This window comes from Ursus arctos, unplaced genomic scaffold (assembly GCF_023065955.2).
Source record: "Ursus arctos isolate Adak ecotype North America unplaced genomic scaffold, UrsArc2.0 scaffold_24, whole genome shotgun sequence".
Lineage (NCBI taxonomy): Eukaryota > Metazoa > Chordata > Mammalia > Carnivora > Ursidae > Ursus > Ursus arctos.
In genome coordinates this window covers 8,251,865-8,274,637 of record NW_026622919.1, presented here as the reverse complement: position 1 = coordinate 8,274,637, position 22,773 = coordinate 8,251,865, and the positions used below count along the sequence as shown (strand labels likewise).

Genomic DNA, 22,773 nt, shown 5'->3' with positions numbered 1-22,773 from the left:
AGACGGGTTTCTAGATGTTTGCATGTGCATCTCCACCTTAGCAGGCAATGACCCCCCGTGTAGCCACAGCGAGCAAGAGGGGCGGGATGAGCCGGAGGCTCGCGTTCCAGCACCACAGACGCTCATGCCCGTCTTTCAACAGAAAAGATGGAGGCCTGATCCCCCGACAAGAAGCAACAGCTTCGGGACGGCATACAATCCCGAAAGCCCGGCTTTGACTAACCTGAAAAGAACCTGTAATTTGCCTTTGGATTGTTCTTACTTGTCAAGAACACCAAAAATTGGGCAGGTACAACCTTCCCGTCCTCCTCCACCGCCCACGACCACCACCAAGTTCCGCTCCCTGATCCCAGATAAAGTCAGTGTCTGGAGAGGGAAGAGGGAGCCGGGAGGCCCCATTCGACACGACTGGAGTGGAACTCAAAGGTGATCTGGGAGACTTTAGAGGGAAAGTACACACTTGGGCCCCATTTACATGCCCTTGATATTTCAAAGAATCCTAGAGTTCAAAGGCATTTCAGGAAGTCCTCCAGCCAACTCCTTTGCTCCCTAGACAACCCCGTCCCCCGTCCCGATGACTTTAGCTCTTAACTCTCTCTCTAGCAAAGATGCAGAGTTTTCTTCTTGGCTCCTTCTACGTGGTACGTGCATGTCTGTCAGACATGCGTAGTCTGTTTCCCCGCCGTTCGCAGTGGTTGTGGTAATTTTTGTTTCCCGATGATCTGCTCTGTTCTTAACAAGAAAGGTTAGCGTCACCTTTTTTAAGTAGGACTGTATTGGAGAGGAATCCCTGATCCCTTGAATGGCTCCCATCTCCATCATCCACAGCACGTCTTGTGAAGGAAGTGGTCTCAGCTGGTTCGTTACACCCAGGTTTTTATTCAATCTCATGCAAGCCTACCACCCGGGAAACACCTGACATGGTCGGGATTGGTGCTTGATCCAATGGCCTCCATCTGTAGCCTGCCCAGTGGTCAATGATGTGGTCAGACGCAAGGGTTCTGGATGGCAGCTGGCCAGGCTAATCAAGCGAGCGACGGCAGGGAACTTAGCAGCAGAAGCAACGTCAGCAAGCCACCCAGGAGGGTGGCCAATTTTTCTGGTTTGCCCAGGACTGTCCCAGGTTTATCACCAAAAAGTCGCGTGTCCCAGGATACCTCTCAGCCCAGGGTAAACTGGGATGGCTACCACCCCTCAGCTCATTGTCACAGGAGAATTCTAGAATCAGGAGCAGTGAGTCCTGCTGCTGAGCAGATGATTAGAATGACTACGGCGTCAGAGTTCTTGCTGTTCCTGGAAACTGTCTAGTGAATGGATGTCTTGAATGACTTTGGGCTTCTAGAAAGGCCTCGCTGGACAGCTGCTGGGCAGACTCTTCCTGTCTACCTTACTTCGAGAGCAATTTGGAATAAACCCACGTTAATGGAGGTGATCTAAGCGGGTCTCTGTTCCTTGAAACCTGAAGGACTCTAACCAGTGCGACGAGTCTGTGTGCATGTCAAGGAAGGAAGACCAAAGCCCCCAAACAAACCTTACGTTTCAACAGCAGGAAACGACCTCAAGAGGTGCTCCTCACTCATTTTGTGGGGAATCTGAGAGGCCAAGAAGGACCCCATTGCTCCCCTGAGCAGACACTGAAGTCACTCTATGATCACAGAAACACATCAGCTACAACAAAGAGAAGATATGTGTGTATGGCTTTAATTTTTCTACAAAGGCAAGCCATCCGTTTGCTTTCGAAGTTGAACGAACGGACACCTTTCGCTCTGCAATTTAGACAAGGTCGACTCTAGAATTTCAGTCATGTGCACGGTGGCCCTGGAGGGGAGGACCACACAGGACTCGTGTTTCGAGGGGCCCGATCTGCCGTCAGGAGTGTCGTCAGCATCCGAGGGGAAGAGGGTCTTCAATAAACACACCAGCTCTGGTAGCTAGATGGTCTATGATGAAGCACCATGCTCGGGCAGGGGCCCCAGCTGCCATCTGAGAGGAGGGGTCTTCTCGGCTGGCGGTGCGTCTGTGTCAACAGAAGACAGCTGGGAAACGAATAGAATACCATGTCAATTGTACACCAAAATGACATTAAAAAAAAAAAAGAGAGAAAACAGCTGGGATGAACACACAGCATTCAGTTTTTGCTCTTCCAGACAAACACCTGTGTGGGATCCAAGCAAAGAAAGCTGGACATGGAGGATACCCGCCTTCCTGACCCCGCGCCCCTACAGGAGCCCCCTCCAATGTCCCTGACACCCGAGGTCCCGAAGAACTTCGGCACTGACCTGCATGGCTCTGGAACCTGATGGGCCAGATCCAGAAGAAGCGAGAGGACATTCTATTCCAATGCTGCTCACATAGCCACACAAACACTGGCCTCTCCAGAAGGAACAGGAACAAAAATTAAAATCCCATTTGGCCTAAGTGTGGTTAACAATTCACTCTGTATCCGGCTGGAAGATAATGGAGCAAACAAGAATTGCCGAGTCCAAAGGCACAGCAGACGGGGGAGCTGGGGGGCAAGAAAGGGTGTGGTAGAAAGCCCTTTGGTTTCCGGGCACTGGGGGGAGGCTTAAGGGCAGGAGGCAGCAGAGGAAACGTCTTCCACAAGAAGGCAGGACAAGGTCTGTGATGACGGTAACTTGTCCAACAGTAGGTCACGTCCAACCGCAGGTCACGTCCAGTTCATGCCGGTCCACACAGAGACTATTCCTCAGTGCGAGGGTCTTTCCTTTCCCCTCCAATGTCTTCTCAAATCCAGAAGTTCCTTCATTGTCCAAAATAAGAATTCTTAATCAGACCCAGAGCTCTTGCCTCTTAAGAGATGGTCCCACCTTAGGTGGGTCCTTTGCAAGGTCCTGATGGCATACGTCGGCTCCCCCCAGGTTCCCGGTGGGAAGTATGGCGAGGAAGAGGAGCCCTTAGCTGCTCCTCCTTTCCAGGCCTGTAGACCGAAACACAGCATCGGAGTTAGACTCTGCCTTCTCTTTCGTCAGCAGTGAGCTGGACTCTCCTGTCTTTAGTCCATACGGTTCTAGCTGGCGCACAGAACCCACAGTGCGGAAAGCACTGTTTGGGCTAAGACAGGGGAAGAAAAAAAAAAAAAAAGGAAGGCCTATTTATACCACTCAAGGAACTCCCCCTACACTGAATTACCACCAGGAACCCTCCACACAGATCTCACCACTATACCACATAGCCGATTTAAACAAACAAAAACGACAACAAAAAACCCAAAACACTGAATATAGCCAGCCCAGGGGAAGTGGAAGCTTCTGTTTTTCAGCATGTCATGACACTGCACGGGAGATTCGGCACAGGATACATGGAGGTGTTAGGTCGCCCACTGTAGAGACAGGAAAACTGAGGCACAGAGGGTGCCAGGATGGCCAGGGCGTAGTCCCTAATGTTCACTTTAGCTGGGACTTCTGTCTGTTCTCACAAATCCCTTAACAAAAAATTAGCAAATTATCCAGAACAGATGGGGTCCCTTGGAGGAAACAGGACGACGTGGCTTAACACATTTGCTTTCCTATGGTGATTGCAAATAAGCGAAGCTGGACGTGGGCTCCACATATTTCCTGACTTCCCACCACCCCCTGTGACCCCCATTTCTGAGGGGCAAATATATTTAGTGCCACCAAATGCCCTCAGGGGACTTCCCCATTTTAAAATCGGTGAGACCCAGCGAGGCAAGCAAGGGGCCTACTCCCCAGCATGGATAATCCAGGCCTCACGATTGCGGCAATCGCCATCCGCCCATAAGGACCAACAGGGACACGTGCAAATGCGTGCATTGCCAAGGACCAGCCCGGTGAGATGCTGTGGAAACGGACACAGAGCAGACAGGCGAGCCCCGCCCTCGCAGGCCTCGGGACAGAGGAGATCCTGATCAAGCACGCCGCTGGAAGGACATTGGTGCTGAGGGACACGCAGTGCAGATTCTGGGGGCGGTCTGGGCTAAAGGCCCCCATCGGCCCCTCTGCAGACCCACTATGGGGGTCGCAGCCCAGCCTGTGCAGGGGCGCTCTCCTTCCCGTGGGCTTTGCCACCCCCCTGGCAGGGATGTGGGTGGCTGCCGAGACACCCAGAAACTGGGCACTGTCAGAGGCGGCAGGAGGTCCCAGTGAGGGCCTGCTCCGGGGAGATGGAGCAGAGAGAACGCAGAAGGCATTCCTCTGCAGGAGAGCTGCAAGGGGGGAGTGTGCGTGTTAGAACCACCTACCCACCAAAAGCCAGGCGGTGTGCCCACGCAGAGGCGCTCCGGCGCTCGGAGAGGCTCTCTGATTGGCCGCCAAGAGGAAACCGTAAGTCTCACCCAGGTGCTGCCTGGGCTCTCCAGACACTCTCTCATTTGGACCTGAAAATACCCTGAAGAGCCCCAAAGGTCTGCTAACTTTCCTCTGGTTCCCTTCCCCTCCCGGGCAGCAGCCCTCCGCGCTGTCTCCCAGAGGGCCAGGAGGAGCCTTTTCCCCAGGGAGACGCACGCAGCTAGCAGATTAATTGGCAGCAGCGGGTGAATCACACAGGGACTTCCTTCTTGTTGCCTGGCAACCACATGCACTTGGCAGGGGGACATTAAACACAGAGGGGAATGTTGGGAGGCATTTGCAAAATAAAATAAAAAGCAAAACATACAACACCCCAGACTCATCCCAGCACGCAGACCCAGCCAAGGCGGCTGGTGGAGGAGGGGGTCAGGATGGGGTGCAGGGGGAGAGGAGGGAATCACTGTAGGGAAGGAAAATAAGGTTAGGACAGAACCAGCCCAACAGAGCCTAACACTCCTGCCCTCCCTCCTCCAATAAACTCTGCTAGGTGTAGCATTTGTATTTGGCCGGAGACACGCCTCCATGAGCCTAGAGAAAGGCAAGAGGGGGCTCACAGATGCACAGACACCTAGAGATTTGCAAGATGACCTAGAAACACGCAGCCCGGAGGGGTTGCAAAGCCTGCCGCCGGGTGACTGTACCTGCTGTTTATGCTTGTCCAGTGTGCATCGTGCCCAGGTGAAGTCACTCTGCCACCTCCAGAGAAGGATCCCCTTCCCCCATTCCTTTTCCACTTGAGTGTTTTCATCCCCGTTGCCATGGCCACTGGCGCTGATTAGACAAACCTCCGACACACCGCCTTGCCCTTCAGAACCTGTCTCTGGCCTCTGAAAACTCCCGGGACAGAAGTGAAATGTACATAGCGTCTGTGTCGGGAACAGCCCATGGAAGCAAAACTGAGGACCAGGAAAGGGAGCACAGGGGCGCCTGGGTGGCACAGTGGTTAATCGTCTGCCTTTGGCTCAGGGCGTGATCCCGGCGTTACGGGATGGAGTCCCACATCAGGCTCTTCCGCTATGAGCCTGCTTCTTCCTCTCCCACTCCCCCTGCTTGTGTTCCCTCTCTCGCTGGCTGTCTCTCTCTGTCGAATAAATAAATAAAATCTTTAAAAAAAAAAAAAAAAAAGGAAAGGGAGCACAGGAGCAAGAGAGCCTGTGGCTGGCTCACTGTTAGCCCCCAAAGACACCCACGTCCTAATCCAGGCAACCTGTGAATGTGACCCACGGTGGCAGAAGGGGTCTGATGTGTAGAGATGATCCTGGAAGACCCAGGTAGGCCCCAAGGGTCAGCACGAGGGTCCTTACAAGAGGGAGGTGGGGAGGAGAGACGACGCAGGAGAGGGAGTGAAATGTGAAAATGCTGGCAGGAGTCTGGAGTGATTCAGGGAGGAATCGGAAACGCAGAGGTCTCCGGAAGCTGGAAAAGGCAAGGAAATGGATTCTTCCCTAGCACTTCCAGAAGGAACCAGCCCTGCGGGTACTTTGACTTTAGTCCAGCGGAATGAGCTTCCAGAATGTATGAGAATAAATTTGTGTTGTTTTAAGCCACGAAGTTTGTGGTAATTTTACAGCGGTCATAGGGAGCTAATCTTGTCCATCGGGCATACCACGCCTCTGTCTCCCGGTAGATCTACAGAAGAGGAGATCGCGGTGCGCATGCAGAGGTTCAGAAGGGACGGGGTCCCGCATTTGGCTTAGAAATGTCTAACAGACACCCTGCAGGCTCAGGAGGAAAAGCTCAGGTCCCTGAGAGCCACTGAGGCAAGCAGCAGCCCAGGCTTGGAAGCACGTTCTCAAATTATACCATTTGTGACTGTCACTTGGGCTGGTGGCTTAATCTCTGCAAGTCTCAGTTCCATCATCTGAAAAACAGAGATGATATTATTATCTGCCTTGCAGAGCTTTGAGGATTAAATGATACATTGCATGAAAAGCACACCACAGATGCCAAGTATACAGATACAAATGGTAACTCAGAAAGGATTAGGCATGGACATATGGGCAGAAGCTGTTAGCGGACTACTCCACCACAGTATCCTAGCTTTTCTACTTAGTAACATAACTCTGAGTTTTGGCTGGCACACTGTGGCCCAAAGCAAAAAGATTGTAGCTAGCTATGGCCATGTGACTAAGATCTGGCCAAAGAGATGTAGGTAAAAGTGTTGTGGGATCTCTGGGAAGTGTGTTCGAAAGGTGTTGGAAGGATGCCACTGTCTTCCCCTGTCTGCCTTTCCTACCTTCTGCTTTCAACGAGGACATGATGGCTGGTGCTCCAGCAGCCATTTTGGACCATGAGGGACATTGAAGGTGGGAGTCATGCACTAAGATGATCTAACAAGAAGATGGGAACCTGGGTCCCTGGTAACTCCAGAACCACCATATTAGCCTTGGATGGCCTTTCTCTGGATTTCTGTTATGCGGGAGAGAATGTTCTTAGTTATTAAGTCATTGCCATTTTAGAGTTTTCTAGTAACCATAGTGGAGACAATATATCACAGATCTAGAAAAACAGGTTTCACAGTCAGTCTAGGCTAGTGGTTCTCAAAGTGTAGCCCTGGACCGACAGCTTGAGCAAGCACCTGGGAACTTGTTAGAAATGCAAATTCTCAGGCCCCACCCCAGACTTACTGAATCTAAAACCCTGGGAGTGGAGCTCAGCAGTCTGTGTTTTAACAAGTTCTCCAGGTGGTTCTGGTACACTCAAGTGTGAGAACCACCATTCTAGAGCAAACTTTCTTAACTCTGGATGTAATGATATTTGGGGTTAGATAACTTCATTATGGGAGGGGGGGCTGTCCTATGCATTGCAAGATGCTTAGCAGCGTCCTTGACCTCTACCCAGTAGATCCAGTAGCACTCTCCTCTCCGTGTGACCCTCCAAAGTGTCTCCGACATTGTAAGTGAGTAAGGGCTGGGAGGGGGGTCAGAAAAATAACTCCCAGTTGAGAAATGCTTTCTCTCGGTGGTGGTCTGTTCTTGAACTTGGCTGCACATTAGCACCACCTGGGACGCTTCTCAAAATTCCACTTTTCCCTCCAGACGGGTTAAATCAGAATCTACTAGGGCAGAACGAGGTGGCAGTTAAAGCTCTCCAGGTAATTCCAGTGTGAGGCCAATGCTGGGAGCCCCTGCATGCTGCAGAGGGCCAGCAGGCCCGGAGAAGAGACGGCTCCGAAAAGGGGAAGGTGACACCCCACAATCCTGACTATGGGAAGCCCACGAGATGCTTCCGAGCAGACACTATAAAAGCATGACTGCTGTCAGCCCAGCAACGGGCATCCTAGTGGCCAGATGGGGTGACTAGATGGGGAGGAATTCCTGGTGGCTGTGTCACCCCATTTCCCATCAGAACTGGGCGGACACCTTTCAGTGTCTCCCATGAATAACCACACAAAGACTCAGTTCCCTCCCCTAATAAACAGCACACAATGAACCGGCTCCCATGAGCTAGAAACATGAGCTCATTCAACAAAAAGAACCATCTTCATAAAGACAGTGGTACAGCAGTGGGGCCTGTTTAGAAACGGGGAGCATTAACTCTTCTTCCAATGGGTAAACTCCCCAGGCACTGAAACCACAATCCTCCCACAAGGATGCACTCGGAGCAAGGCGAGATTTCCCATATATTGAACGCAGCCCTGCAAATCAGCTTGGCTGGGGCTTCGCACTGGGTTGGAGCAGGAGGGAAGGAAAGATTTCAAAGAGAAACCAGCAATGAAGAAAGGGAAAGGCAGGTTGGTGCTCTGGATCCTTGAAAAGAAAGATGAAGTCTGTGTAAATTGTCCCTCCTGCTGGGACTGTCTTTTCCTCCATTATTTTCCTCCCTTCCTGCCCTGCCTAAAATGCTGAGCCAAGCTCTTCCTGGGCCCAAACCATTAACTCCAGAATGTCACTGGAGGAGGTGGGTGGGGGGAGTGGAGAAAAGGAGGAGGAAGAGGAGAGGAGGTGAAGAGGAGAGGACAGGAGAAAGAGGAGGAGGGGGAAGAGCGAGAGAGAAGCTCACAGGGCCCTGACGTTCTCAGGTATCCCTTCATGGCAGCACCCGGATGAGCTGGCCTCTCCGTCCCCTGCCTACGTCTGCCCTGCTTGGCTAGCCGTCAGTCCTGCTTGGCTAGCCGAGATGCAAAGATGGGTCTGTAACTCTCAGAGGAAAAGCCCCCCCCACCCCATGGTGAGTCTCTTAGAGGCTGAGGCTCAGCGCGATGGAGCCCACCAGCACATTCCCGTCCTTTCTCGGAGGTCCTGCCCTCTGTTCTTTCAGTCCACTTCATGTGGCCGATTGGAACAAGGTAGAACTCCAATTGCTCTGTACCAGTGGTATGGAAGAGGCAAGGAAGGAACTCAGGTCCTTTTTTCTCTTCCGGGGGCCTTTTAACAGGTCCCTGGGCTACCAGTCCAAAGTGTGCAGGACTGGCTGCCGACACTGGTCATTTCCAGGGCTCCCCCATCCGTCTCCCTATACTACCGCCCTTCTTCAGACTCCAAATCTCTCTTTCACTTGACAAAACCCCTGGTTCTCTCCAGCCTGTAAACCTCGTGTGCAAATGTCCTGACTCTTACAAATGTGTTAAAAAATAAACTTTAAAAAGCTTCCAGATGTTCTGTTTGTATGGTGGTGTTTCTCTGCTCCTGTCTCCAGAGGCCAATGCGTGATGTCCAGCCTCCTGATTGCCCGGATGAAACAGGAGGCGGCCAAGAGGCACGGCCTGGGGGTAGGGGAGGAGGATGCCTCTTCCCGTGGGACCACTCTCAACCGATTGGTCCGTCAACCCTCCCCCTGCCAAGACGTGACCCTATGCTTCCCCTTCCTTCTTCCACCATCCCCCACGGCCCTCTCCTTCCATCCTCCTAGGTGAGACAGACATCCCTGAGGTTTGTTCCATGGAGTGCAGAGATTCCCCAAACGACCCCAAAAGAGCAAGCCAGAGGTCGCCAAACAATAGGCCTGCAGGCTTCGTGTCCTCAGAGCACCCACCTCATCACTCCCTTGACATCCTCATACCAACTGCCTCTGACACAGAGTTGAGCATGCAATAACACAGTGCGTCCCTTACGTGGAAGGGGTGAAATCACTATCACCAGACATCGGAGCAGCTGGACCAGCCGGAACAGGGGAATGGTGTTCATGGCTGGTCAAGGCCCCTTGGAGCTCACGGCCTCTGATCTATGGAAAGGAAATTGCCAACGGGCAGCCTTGTGCACACACGGCCCCACACGCACCCTTCCCAGTACATACACACCTGAGGGCAGAGGATTCTTTGCACAAGGTGACGCCGGCTCCCTTTGATGCTCGCCGGATGTGTTCCCATTGGGTGAAACCCAGACCTCAATAAAACCGGGCATTATCAAGAAGCTGGTGGTTGGTGATTGCACCGGCCTGTTATCTCTGTGGCCCTGGGTGGGGCTGCTTTGTGGTTCTCCACTGAAAAGCATTAACTTCTAGGTGGATCAAAGACCCTTCCGAACCAACCAACCTGGGTCCCTTGTTTATCCACAGGAGACTGTTCCAAAAGATGGAGTTTAAAGATAATAGGGACCCCAGTCCAACACTCCCCTCTGTCCTCCCCTTATCATGTAGCCTGTCCCTCCGGGGCCACCCAATGGCCAATCACAAGGCCCTTCTCCTCTCCTTCTTCAGATGGCCCATTTAACAACGGCTAATAGGGGACTGGGCCAGAAAGTGTCCGGCTCTACTGTAACAATGGGGACCACGGGGACAGAGGGACACCTGCTTGGAGGCCATGCAGGAGCTCCTCTGTCCTCTGTGAATCAAGCCAGGGATGGGGTTCCACAGGACGACTGGTGGAACCCCTCTTTCCTCGGGAGGGATAAATGGACAGGTGCCCTCAGCGGGTCCCTGAAGTCCCTGTGGGACTCTACTGTCTACCCAGACGTGTGAGGGCCCGTGGCCAGCCTATAGTGAGGACACAGCGGGACCTCTGACTTGGCTGGATCTGGAACACCAAGCGCTGTCATGGGAGAGAAAGAGCACATGCATTCAAAGACTGTGGTGCGGGCAGGCTTCGGGGGCCCCGAATGTTCCTCCTCAGCACCTCGGAGGTCTGTCACGGGGCAGCTGGGGGCTCGCGCAGCAACCGTGTTTGCCGTCTGCGTGCGGAGCACCCCGCTTAGCGTCTGGTCCCGAGGAGGCACAGGAACGAACGAACGAACGACGGAACCGGTGAATCCTTGGCCACATACGCTAGTTACCTCGCGGGTGCGGGAGGGACGTGGGCCACAGACACTCCTTCCTACGGAGAGGGAAACAGTCAGGAAGCACATCTCACTGGAGACATCTCCACTTATAGGAACGGAGTCAAATCAAGGACCAAGTCCGGATCTCGGGCAAGTTCCCTCAATTCTCTCAAACCCACGTGTTAAACGGGAATAAGAGCAGCACCTCGCCCGCCGTAGGATTGTTGTGAGGACTGAGTGAAATAGGAAAGGCTCCCTAAGTCCATCTGTCACTATCATCGCATCTATCCCTATCTGTACTAAGAAATACATGAGCGCGTGTCCCAGGAAGGAAGGACGATGAGTCACTGCTTGGTTATTTTCCTGGTCCAGACCAGGCCTCACAGGTGTACAGGAACTCCAGACCTTTCTGATGTTACCTTTTTTTTTTCTTTTGTAATCAATAACTCTGTTCTGTAGCATTTAGATTCCTTCCATGCTCTTCCCTAAAATGTGGGGGGGGGGGGGGTGTGCCTGGTACAGGCAGCAGGGAAGACAGCCCCTCTGAAAGAGCCCCCACCGTGAACGAGGCAGACCGAGCTGACAGGACGGGGCTGAGGCAAACCGGGACTCTAGCTTTGCTGTTCAATCTGGAAGCGCATGGATGTCCTTCGCCTCCAGCTCCTGGGTCCTGCCCTTGCTTCTCTCCTCCTTCCAACCTGTGTCCACTCCTCCTCGAGCCTCTGGACCGCCAGCTCTGTCCCCCTCTCACTGGAGACACTAGCGCCCGGACAGCCAGCTCAGGCCACCCCGACAGGAAAGGGGGCCTCTGGGGCCCGGGCCCAGCACTGCCCAGACGGCATGTGGCGCAGGTGCCAAGGGGACGGGGACGTGGGGCCTCAGCACCCGCCCATCAGGACACGGCCAGGCTGTTACCCAAGGCTGCAGCTGGGCTCTCAGAGGCCGGAGGAGGTCAGGCAGCAAGTTCACAGGACAGGCCACCCACACGGCACATCAGGGCCTCTGGACTGTCCCCGGGGACAGCGCGGCTCCGGCCCTTGGCCCTGACTCGGAACACTCCACCATATGGCCTCCCTCAGGGAGGATGAGAGGAGGAAAAGAATAAACCAGGGGCAAGAGAGAGCCACACCTCCTTCTGGGCACCAGGGACCCTTCCCGGGCTTGGGGGAGGGGAGGCTGGAACTGAGAAAAGCAGGAGGGCGTCACACAGGAAACCGGCAACTGTGACAGCAGTGTGCCCATGATGAGACGGGGTCTTCCTCTCTGTGCTCTGCATGCAGCCCCCAGAGAGCTCCCAGGGTTGGATCTGAACTTCAAACGGCCTGAACCTTGGGTTACTTCACACTTTTCTAATTAAAGACCCAAAACTGGATTTTCACGTTCGCAGAGACAGCTTTGACCAAAAGTGTAGGCAGTGGAACAAAACAGGAAGAGAAGTCTCTCTCTTGTTCCCGCTCCCTTCCCTCTCAAAGTACAGGGCGAGCGATGGGGTGGGGTGGGGGGCACGAGGGGGCAAACAAAATCTTGGCAGCCTGGGCCTCTCGGTCCCCTGGAGCCTGCCTGTGTTCTGTTGAAAGCTTTTCTCTTTCCTTTGGTCCTGCAGACACCAGTTGGTTGGTCACTGGTTGGGGCAGGGGTGGGGGTGGAGGGGAGCTGGGTGAGGCTCTGAGAAAAGAGAAGAAAGAGGTGAAGAACGGATTCTGCGGCGCAGCTGTGGAGGAAAGAGCCTGCATGCCTCACCTGGGCGGAAGGCAGCCTTCCCAGGTTCCTGGGCATGCTGGGACTTGCTGGAAACCAGAGCCCTGGCTGGCAGATCGAGGGTGGACAGTGGAACCAGAATTCAAAGGGGCAGCCGGAGGAGGGGGGGGCCCCATGGGGGAAGAGGGGGAGGCTTCAGTGAATCATATAAATTAGAGACAGAAAGGATGTCAGGCCACCTTCACTTCCTTCCTCTCCTAATGTGAATTATCTCATTAGCCCCGAGCTTCCCAGAGGCTGACTCTAAATGATTCCTGTAATGGGGAGTTCAGTCCCCAGCCTCCCTATGGGGTCGGACTCCTAGGAGGGCTTCGAAGGGCTCTTAAAGGGCCAGCAGCAAACCACGCCAGTCAACCTATGCGACACGAAGCACCTTCTCCAGGCTCTTCACACAACATGAGTCGGACCCTTGCGCCCCGTGTTTCCACTTACAGGAATTTACTGTGAGAAAGCAGTCATGGACATTGGGACAGGCTCGTCAACGACACCCCCTTTTCCCAAAAAATGAGAGTCACCGTTCTAATCCCTGGCACCTGTAAATGTCACCTTACGTGAAAAAAGGGACGTGGCAGGTGAGATTAAGTTAAGGGTCTTGAAATGGGGAGAGGATCCTGGATTACCCAGATGGGCCCTAAATGCCACCACAAAGGTCCTTATCAGGGGGAGGCAGACGGAGGCCTGAGGACAGAGAGAAGGACGGACATGAACACAGAGGCAGAGGCTGGCGTGATGTGGCCACAAGCCAAGGAGCATGGCGGCCTCCAGAGGCTGCAGGAGGCCAGGAGCAACTCTTCCCTGGAGGCTCCAGGAGGAACTGGCTCTACCCACAACTTGATTTTAGTCCCATAAGACTCATTTCAGACTTCCGGCTGCCAGAACTGTAAGAGAGTACATTTGTGGTTTGGGGTTTTTTTTTGTTTTTTTCCTTTTTAAGAGAGAGAGCGCACGTGTGCTAGCAGGACAGTGCGGGGAGGGGCAAGGGGAGAGGGAGAGAGAGAATCTCAAGCAGCGTCCACACCCAGCATGTGAGCCCAACGAGGGACTTGAATGACCCTGACATCATGACCTGAGCCAAAAATCGAGTCGGACGCTTAACCAACAGAGGCACCCAGGCACCTTACATTTGTGTTGTTTTAAACCCCCGCCCCCGTTGGTGGTGACAGCAGCCCCCCAAAACTAGGACAGATATGAACCAAGTTCTTGCTACCAGGATGGTCTTCAGAGCCCTTCACAGCAAAAGAGAAAATGTGGGAAACATCAAAGAACTGTTCAAAAATACCTACGCCGTGGGTCCTACGATGAAATACTATACAACCATAAAAACACTGAAATATTTAAAAAAAAAAAATAAGAGATGGCTATATAATGGAATATGGATCCTTAATATTTCCCTTGCCTTTTTTAAAATGTAACAGTAAGCACCTTATAACTACCTCTGTCACCCTACACGTCACAGTTTGGCAGAGAGAGTCGAATCCCGGGTCAGGACCTTTCTGGGCTGTGAAGACTGCCCCCTAGCAGAAGGGCTCTGCTCCCCACACACCTCGGCCTGGCATCGCGGGCCAGCGGGCCTGCAGGCTCTCCTAACGCACGAACCAGTCCTGTCTCCCTACACGCAGTCTGGTCCCCTGGGCTCCTCCCCTCAAGCCTGGTCCCCTGACCCACCACAGAGCACGTTCTCGTCTGCTTCATATGCTTACGCTGAGGCCGCCATAACCAATGACTACAGTCTGGCAGCAAAATGCAACAGACACTCCTGTTCTCCTAGTTCAGGAGGACAGAAGTCCAAAATCAGGGTGTGGGCAGGGCTGGTTCCTTCCAGAGGCTGGGAGGGGGAACCCATTCCAGGCATGTGTCCCAGCAGCTGCTGGCTGCCCGCCGTCCTTGGCCTGTGGACGCTTCCCTTCAATTTCTGTTCCCATCTGGAGATCCCCATCCTCTCTGTGTCTCTCTGTCCCCCCCCCGCCCCCGCCCAGGACTTGTCAGTGGGTCCTTCGCGAATTGTATCTGCAGAGACCCTATTTGCAAACACAAGGTCATATTGGAGGTTCTGGGTGGCCGTGACTTCTGGGGGATGCTCTCTCATGCACTGCAGATGGCCTTCATCACTCTCTCTCCTCAAGCTTCCTTTATTTCAGGTCTCAGCAATTCCACAAGGTCTTCTTGGATCCTTCCCGGTCCCTTTTGGAAGAACCCAGAGGCAGACAGAGTCTCCTGAAATGACGAGGGCGGGTAGCCTCAGGAGAGATGGAATTCTCCACTGTGCAAGGGTTCCCGCAGAGAACACCTCTCCGGAGAGACTCAGAGGAGATTCTGGTCTGGACGGGAGAGGGAATGAGATGGTCAGGGAAGAGTCTGGCTTTATGAGAGCAAGGACACCCAACCCACTTGGCACGGTGCTGGGCAAGGAGAAGGCGCTCACCAGATGTTTACTGCCCCACCAGAGAGGCCCCCGCAAACCTCAACGTTCCTCCTTTCAATGAACGTGTGGAACATTTTGGAACAAAACAAAGAATTTGACGATTTGTATATTCAACGACTATTTGTGGAGGGCCTCCTTGGTAAACCGCCTACGAGACACAATCCGACGTTTCTATATGCCTCTCTTTTCTGTCAGGGCAAGATGGTGACAGACCACATGGCCAGAGACACCTAAATCAGCACCTCCATGATTATGTGGACTGAGACTCAGCACCCTCAGAGTTTCTATATGGGCAGGTGGTGGGTTCCTCAGGGAAGCCTAACAGATAAGGCCCTTGCTCCTTCTCGGCGCACTGGGGCAGGGAGAGAAGGCAGAGGAGCGTTCCCTCAGCAGCCAAGGGCAGGCTGTCTGCTCCTGCTGCAGCCCAGACAAAGCACGCCTACCAGGTGGGGATGTATCAGCTGTGGGAGGCCCAAGGAGTTCTAAGCCACCCTCCCAGGGGAGCGCAGACCTCAGGCCCTGCTGGGCTGCGAATCACCGTCAGTACCGCGGTGCCTCGCCCCCGATCTGGGTGGCCCTTAGCCACTCCCGAAGCCTCACCACATTGCTCAGTGATCTCAGCTGGCCTCACACAGACCCTGTCAAATAAGCAGGACAAGTGATGTTATTCTACCCACTTTACAGATGGGGAAACTGCCCGAGTGCTCAATGACTTGCTCGGGGCCACCCAGGGAGTCTGTGTCCCGGGCAGCAGCCCGGCACGCTCCTTCCGCAGCCCAGGCAGGCCAATGGCGCCCCCACCGCCCCCGTACTGCCCATGAGTACTTCAGGGCTTTACACAGGAGACAACGAATATCAGGGGGTGGCTCTTCCCTCTGGGCGCTGGGCTGCTTTTTTGAGACACTGGAGAGCATGACTTCCTAAAACTCCCACCTCTTCCTGTTCCATCCACCTTCCTCCTCCTGCTTGACGGCTGGAAGTGGGAGGGCAGGGGCAGGGGCAGGCAGGACTTGTGTCTGGGCTGGGCCTTTCCCAAGAGCCGCGAAGCATGCCTTCTGGGATCCGGAAGGAGAAGCTCTCATGCACACATGTCCTTTTCCAGGCATGGAGAAAGAAAGGGGACAAGCAGAGGTGACCTGGAGGCCTAGCTCAGCTCTTGAAGCTTTGCTGACCTGCCCATAGAGGTCCTCGAAAATGACCCTCTATTGCACCAAGCTGTCTCAAGCAGCCCCAGGAAGCGGCTGGGTGACTTCAGAGAAGGACAGAGCAAGAAGAACACTACCCTCTTCTGGGGTCACAGGTCAGTGGGGCAGGAGCTAATGATCCTTGGGTCAGGCCTCCAGAGGAGGAGACAGGGTTCCTGTGCTGCAGCCCCCGGCATGACGAACCCACATCACCCCAAGGCATGCACGGCCGAGCTGACGGACACCCAGGAACCAGGACTCTACAGGAACCCCTCAGGGCAGGGCAGGGCAGGGCAAGGCCAGCCCCATCCACAGCCTGCGCCGCCCAGAATGCCCAGGCTGGCTCCTGCGACCTGATCTTCCAGCCAAGGCTTCCCCTTACCAAGCCATTTCTCCGTCCCCTTCCTTGTCCCGTGTGGAGTTTGTCATCCTCAAAGCACCTTGGAGGACATGGTACAACCCCGAGCTGCAGGGGCTCCTCTGCCCTCGGATTCAGGCTGGAGAGGAGCCCTAAGAAGGTGAGTGCATGGTGTGCAGGCCGTGGAAAGCCCGGCTGCCTCCAGCAATCTAGGGCAGCGTCCGGTTCCCATGACACTCTTACTGGCAGCGTTAATAGCTAACCACGTCCCAGACAGGTGCTGGCGGCCTGGCCTTAGGAGATCTCGTTCAGGGTTGACAGTGAGTCACTTCCCTTTTACAGTTTGCTAGCAGACTGAGTCACCCAGAGGCCGAGCCTTCCACACAAGTTCTCACACCTGGGCCAAGTCACATTCGTGCCCATGCCTTTGACCCCCTACTCTCCAGTCAGCTGGGCCCTGTGAAGCCAACCCTCACAGGCCGAGGCCACAAAGCATCCCCGTGACCCAGCCTCTGCCCCGCCCCCGCCCCCACCCACTCCCTCAGCAGGGACAGTGACCCCGGGGCCAGAGGAGTCTGGAGAGATGTCTGAGAGATGGGTGCCTGACAGGTGGTCCCCTGGGCCCGATACTGGGTTAGGTCTCGGTCACCTTGGCCCTTTACCCTAAAGAGCTACCTTCCCAGCCCTCTGCAGGCAAACAAAGGAAGACTAGACGTGGAAAGTTCTAGACGAGGAACCAAAGGACAAAACTGTGAAGCCACGTTAGCTCCATCACTCTGGGGAAGGACAGAGGCTGTGTGGTGGTAAACTGAGTCCCATGACTTCCACATGCTCTCTGTGTGCTGTGTCAGGCGAGAGGCAGGCCTGGCCTGGCAGGACCGGGACCAGGTTCCACGTGCTCTGGAGACACATATTAAATAAACCTCGCCTGGGAGAACAAACCATCAGGGAACCCTTCCTTCCCCCACTCTTGTATGGTATTTTCCTACAAAAAGGTTTTTTATTCAAAAGAGAAAGAGAGAAAAAAATATGAAAAATTTAAAAAAAAAAAAAAGGAGGGGGAAAAAAAACAAAAACAAAAAAACAAAACCGAAAACCTCACTGAAATAGTTTGGGGATTTACTTTTTTTTAATCCCCAGAAAGTCCCTCCTGCTACCTGGTTTCTAAAACAGACGATAAACACAGATGACATCAGGTTGGACAGCGCTGGGCGTCTCACCGCCAGGGGCTCCCGGCAGGTGTGAGACTGACAGGCTGAGAAGAGATGACACTATTTCTATCATCAGAAGATGGAAAGCGAGGGGGTGGGGAAGGACAGGAGAGGCCGCGCGCCGGGTGTGGCGGGAAACGTGACACGCCGCCAGCCGCTGGCCTTTTGGGTGAACTCCCCTTGTCTGGATGGGGCGACAGGGAGCTCCCTGGGGGCGGGCGGCTGCGTGTCCCCCACCTTTCAGGTATCAGAGTGCAATCTGTCCACGGGGCTCAGAAAGCACGGTTGACTGCTGTGTGCCCCACGGAGCCCCCCGGACTTTCCAGACTGAATTTTGAAATCGGCTTTGGCAGCAGTGGCCTCGGCATGGCCTCGCAGGGCGTGAGGGGCTTTCTCCGCTACACACGTCCTGCACATCGTGTCCGGGGATGCGGCCGGCCAAGCTGCGTCCCCAGTGCCGGGGGGACAGATGCCAGAGGGGAGAGAGGCTCCACCCCCGGTGGCTGGCTCAGGGAGACCAAGTGAGTCATCGGGCCCGAGCGGTGACCATGATGTCCCAGGGTGAAGTGGGAGGCCTGGGGACGGAGCCCGCTGCACAGACGCGAGCCACGGTGACTCACATTTGGACCCGGAGGGGAAGTTCCATCTGCGAGTCCTCTGGATGGCTCTCGTCCCCCGGGTGAGGTCATCCCTGCTGCCGCTCAGAACTGGGACTTGCTTCTTTCCCCCAGAGCCCCGGCGTTTCACTCTCAATTATGGTTATGGCAGAAATCCTCATCTCGGCCGCAGCACCTCTCCCTACCCACCACACACACATGATGGATGGACCTGAGGGGACAGCGTGTCTTCCCTGGTGTCAGGCTTTTTCATCTGTTAAAAAAAAAAAGTTCTTCCTCCTGATGATCTCATACAGGAGCCTCGGGGACCAAAAGGCAGGGCTGTGATGGGCCTTGGGAAGGAAGTACGCTAAGCCAGCGCCAGTCGGGACCGCCGTGTTGTTACTGTTCATGACTACGGCCATGCGGGCCCAGCCGTCGGGCCACCGTCTTCCTCCATGTCCCCGGGGGCCAACGGTCTGGAAGTAGAGGAGAGCACGGCCGTGGGTAGAAAGTCCCAGCAGGGTCGGTGCCGAGGAGCTCGGCAGAGTCATTCAGAAATATGCTTGAGCTTGGGAGAAATACGCAGGTGAAGACTTCACCCCGCTCATCGTCTTTTCCTTTCTCCAAGCGTGTACGACAGAGCATGGACACACTTCTAAGGCTTAACTGGGGAGAAGGAGGTCCTGGCCTCGGGCCTCAGCTGGTTCCTCTGCCATATGCACAGGTGACAGTGACGTCCCTGGACACAGGCGCGAGGTGTGTACCCTGATGGGCTTAAGTTTTCGGTGCACTTAAAATCACAGGACATTAGCTAACAACCACCAAGACCAGGTCCTCATGGAAGCATTCTAAGGAAGACGCCCCACCTGGATGGTCACTGCGACCGCAGGACAGGAAGGACTAATGGCGCATGAGAACATTCCTGCAGCTGTGAGGCTCCCTGTCATCAGAGGGAGAGGAAGATGAGGCGAAGGCAGGGAGGCTGCAGGGCAACGGGGACAGCCCCCCAGAGGAATGGCTCGAGCTGCGTCCCTGAGGGTAGCCTGCTCCCCCCCCCCCCCGCACTCCCTATCCCACAATTAGAACGGGAAAACGAGGGCCTCCGGGCTCCCTCCTCCCATAACTTCCCCCCTTCCCTTCTGTTTCCTCTTTCACTTCTCTTCCTTGCTGCTGACCCCGCAGCAGGCCCGTGACACTTGGTGGCTCTGCAGGAGACAAACCCATGTGGGAAGCCGCGACCCCCGTGCAAGAGGCTATCCTACATCAGGTGATCACAGCTGTTGAGAATCACCCCCTGAGGAATGGCCTGGAAGCTTCTCCGCTCACCCCTACTGTAAATGCCATTCCGTTGTCATACACATGGGATCAGGCAGGACAAACAGGCACCTCAATGCCCCTTCCGTGCGTGCCATCGTCCCTCCACTGCTCTGCTCCTCTCGGTCTCCATACCAGCCCCCAGTTAAGTGCGACCACAGCACACTTGTCTCAGAATCCTGCTTCCAGTTCCCTCAGTGGGAAAGCCTGATGCTCTCCCCCATCCCTCCAGGCTCTCCCTGGCCTGGGCCTCATTCGAACCCCTCCTGTGTCCTGTCCTCAGCCTGAATGTCGCTGTTGCCTCTGCAGAACACTCTTCCCCAGGGTGTTCACGGGCTGGCTCCTTCAAGCCTGTGCTCAGGGGTCACCGCAGGGAGGTGCCTGCCCTCCCCTCCCTGCCCTGCACACCCGGCCTGCCTTTCCTGCCCCCACACCTGCTGTTTGGCGCCACACTATCACCTTATGTACAAGCTAATTAACATATTTACTATTTTACAGTTTATCATCCACCCTCCCCCGCACAAGAAGGCCAGTCCCAAGGCAGCAAGATGGTGTCCTCTGCCTAGAACAGTCCTGGCACAGTGGGCCTCCAATAATGCTCTGTTAGGCCATTCCCGAGGGTGCAACGGGCCGTGTATCTTAGGGAATGAACTGCTATTCACGCTGCGGTCACCTGGGGGGGGGGGTGGGCAAGGTGGAGGGTGCTGTATTCACAAAGGCCATGTCCACAATTGGCCTGGAAATTCCCCTGGAGTGCCTCAGTCACACCCCCGCCCCAACTCACACACAGCCCTCCAGTCACTGCAGCACACCCAGCTGCTAAGGAACCCCTTCGCCAGCGGACTCCCCCCCAAGCCCACCCATGATCCATACCATCATCTGAGCGCCTTGTCTCTGCAGAAAACATGCAGGGAGAGAGGGACGGGGTGGAAGAAACACCCAAGTAATAGAAAACCAGCCCCCTCCCCCCCCCGACTGCTGTCAAGGCACGGCGGGGCGGGGGGGGGGGAGGCGACGGGGAGCTGATGTTCCAGCTGAAGGAGCCCCTGTGGCTGTGGGGTTTTGAGGAAGTGAGCACACAGACGGCGACCTGGCAAGGAGCCAGGAGGTGAGCACAGAGGCAGGGTGTAGAAATATTCCAGGGTTGGGGGGGCGGATACAAAGCAGGTCAGTTTGGCTGTGAGGATCCGAATTTGGGTGGGAAGTGGTAGCAATTAAGGTTAAGTGTCCGGTGAGATCCGGTTGCCGGGATAACCAGTAGGGAACCACGACAAGGTTGCTTTTTGGTTTTGTTTTGCCTTTTTCTTTTTTTTAAATCAGAAATGGCATGATGAATACTGGGTTTAAGAAAGAAGTTTAGAGAAGACACAGGTAGGATTATTTTGGGAAAGAAAGACTGGAAATCCAAAGGTCTGAGCCTCTCCTGAGGATCCCAGCTTGTGCTACCAAAGTCAAGATCAGCGGGGTGGCTGGGAGAAGGCAGGGGAAGGATCAAATCTGAAAACTGCCATGGAGCGATTGCCAGTATTTAGTGTTCTAAGGGATGGAAGCGTTAGCACTGTTGGATATCTTCCTTCTGCCTAATGCATGCAGAATAAGATACATAAGGAAGGGAAGAGACAAAGCACCTGTCATGGTCTAGACTTTTATAAGTATTCACTGTATTATCTCATGTAACTCACGACCTCCCCTGAGGACAAGGTATCAGCACCACCATCTTCCAGGTGAGGAAACAGAGGCTTAATAATTCACCCAAGATCCTATCCAGAGCTAACGAGGTAAAAACCCTGTTGACACTGTGTGCTTAATCCATCCCAGGGACTATGCAGGCACTTTACTCTGAATCCCCTCATCTCACGCCACAACATGGCAGGGATGGCTCTTTCATCATCCCCATTTTACAGATGGGAAAACCTAGGGCTAGGGAAGTGAAGGTCAGTGGCCTAGAGAAAGAGGCAGTGAGAAAAGGCAACCCCGGGTAAGGAAGCGTTCCTCTGCTTCCTCATCTGTAGGTTGGGTATGACACGCTCACCGCTGGCATCGTGAGAGGTGAGAACGAGTTCACCCAGGTAGACGCCGTGAGAACCCAGCCCGCCTGGAACGCACTGCAATGACTGGTCGTGTTTATTAACCTGTGTCTCTGGACCTTCTCCGACAGCTAACTGCAAGGCTCCCGCCTGCCAGTCAGCCCTCTGGGCGAGCGCTCGGGGGCAGGTGCGGCAGGGATGTCTGGAAAAAGGAGGTTTGCTGCGAAGGAGTAGAAACCCCCAGAGCAAGAGGAGCTGCAGGGGTGTGGCTCTGCTCTGATTACCACCCGCCACTCACCTTCTTTCTTGTCCTTCTTTCTTGGTTCTGGAGCAGCTCCCCAGGTCAGCCTCAAACCTCTGATTTCCCCTAGAAGAAGAAAAAGGGAGAGTTACACCCGGAAACAGGATAGTAAAACTCATCTTCAACTTAAAATACAGAGGGAGTGGTCTCTGAATGCCAGGACGCCTCCCAAGGACATAGGAGTCTAATAATTGTTCACTCCTCAACATAGACTAAAACTACATTCATTCTGAATAAAGGTGAAAATCCATTTCCTCTGTCAGTCACAGACATGGCAAACTGGAAGGATACTTTCAAAGAAATACAGGGGATCATTCTAATAACTAGAACTACAATAAAAGGAAATAAATATTACATTGGATAGCAATTTTTTTTTCAAGTTAAAACTTAAATTTACAGTGGACCTATACCAAAAAAAATAATAATCTATTGCCAAAGTCCTGAGTTATTCTGTGTTTTTTTTTGGGGGGGGGGCTTTTACTCCAAGACTCCTATGACACTACTTCTGAATTTTTTATGTTCTGACCTCATAGCATGTCTGAGTTCATGACATGGGACAGCACACGCGGGACATCTAGCTCTGCCCAGTCGCTGTCATTATTACTATTCTTTCGCTTCCTCCTGTACGAGCTTCTGGAGCGCAAGGCTATTGAGTGTCATCATTATAATTCCTAAGCAAACGCGTGAGGTTACCAGCAGAGCTGCCGCTGCTGCTAAAATAGATATTTAATCTTTAAATCCGACCCCTGTCCAACCTGATTCAGACACCAGGAAGAGTAGTATTTCAAAAGGTGTTTAAGATAATAGCCCCATTCTAAGCTTCCCCATCATTAGGCTCAAAGAAATCACTCTAGATCCCTGCGTTGGCAAATGAAAACAGAGGGAAGAAAGAGAAAAAGCGGGAAAATAAAACCATCAGATTTGAAACAGAAAACCTGTAACCTTCACTCACAAGGGAGAGGATTGTTTGGGTGGTGTTTTGTTCTTTCACTGGACGCACGCATACATCATCTCGGGGCTTGGATCACTCCCGTGGTTTCTAGAGTTACGGAGGACAGCGTCCAGGCTGGTACTCTGCGG

The 22,773-nt window shown here is 54.0% G+C and overlaps 1 protein-coding gene across 2 annotated transcripts in view; it reads right to left on the bottom strand.

Annotated features, from left to right (window-relative positions):
• Window positions 1–17,227: 17,227 nt before the first annotated feature.
• SLC39A11 (solute carrier family 39 member 11) overlaps window positions 17,228–22,773 on the bottom strand; it is a 565,309-nt gene continuing 559,763 nt past the window's right edge. For both annotated transcript variants that reach the window (XM_057318042.1, XM_057318043.1), the window contains exons 8-9: window positions 21,691–21,759; window positions 17,228–18,527 (exon numbers count right to left, since the gene is read on the bottom strand). In XM_057318042.1, the coding sequence (XP_057174025.1) occupies window positions 18,464–18,527; window positions 21,691–21,759 (133 nt within the window). In that variant the 3' untranslated portion in view covers window positions 17,228–18,463. The remainder of the gene's footprint in view (window positions 18,528–21,690; window positions 21,760–22,773) is intronic.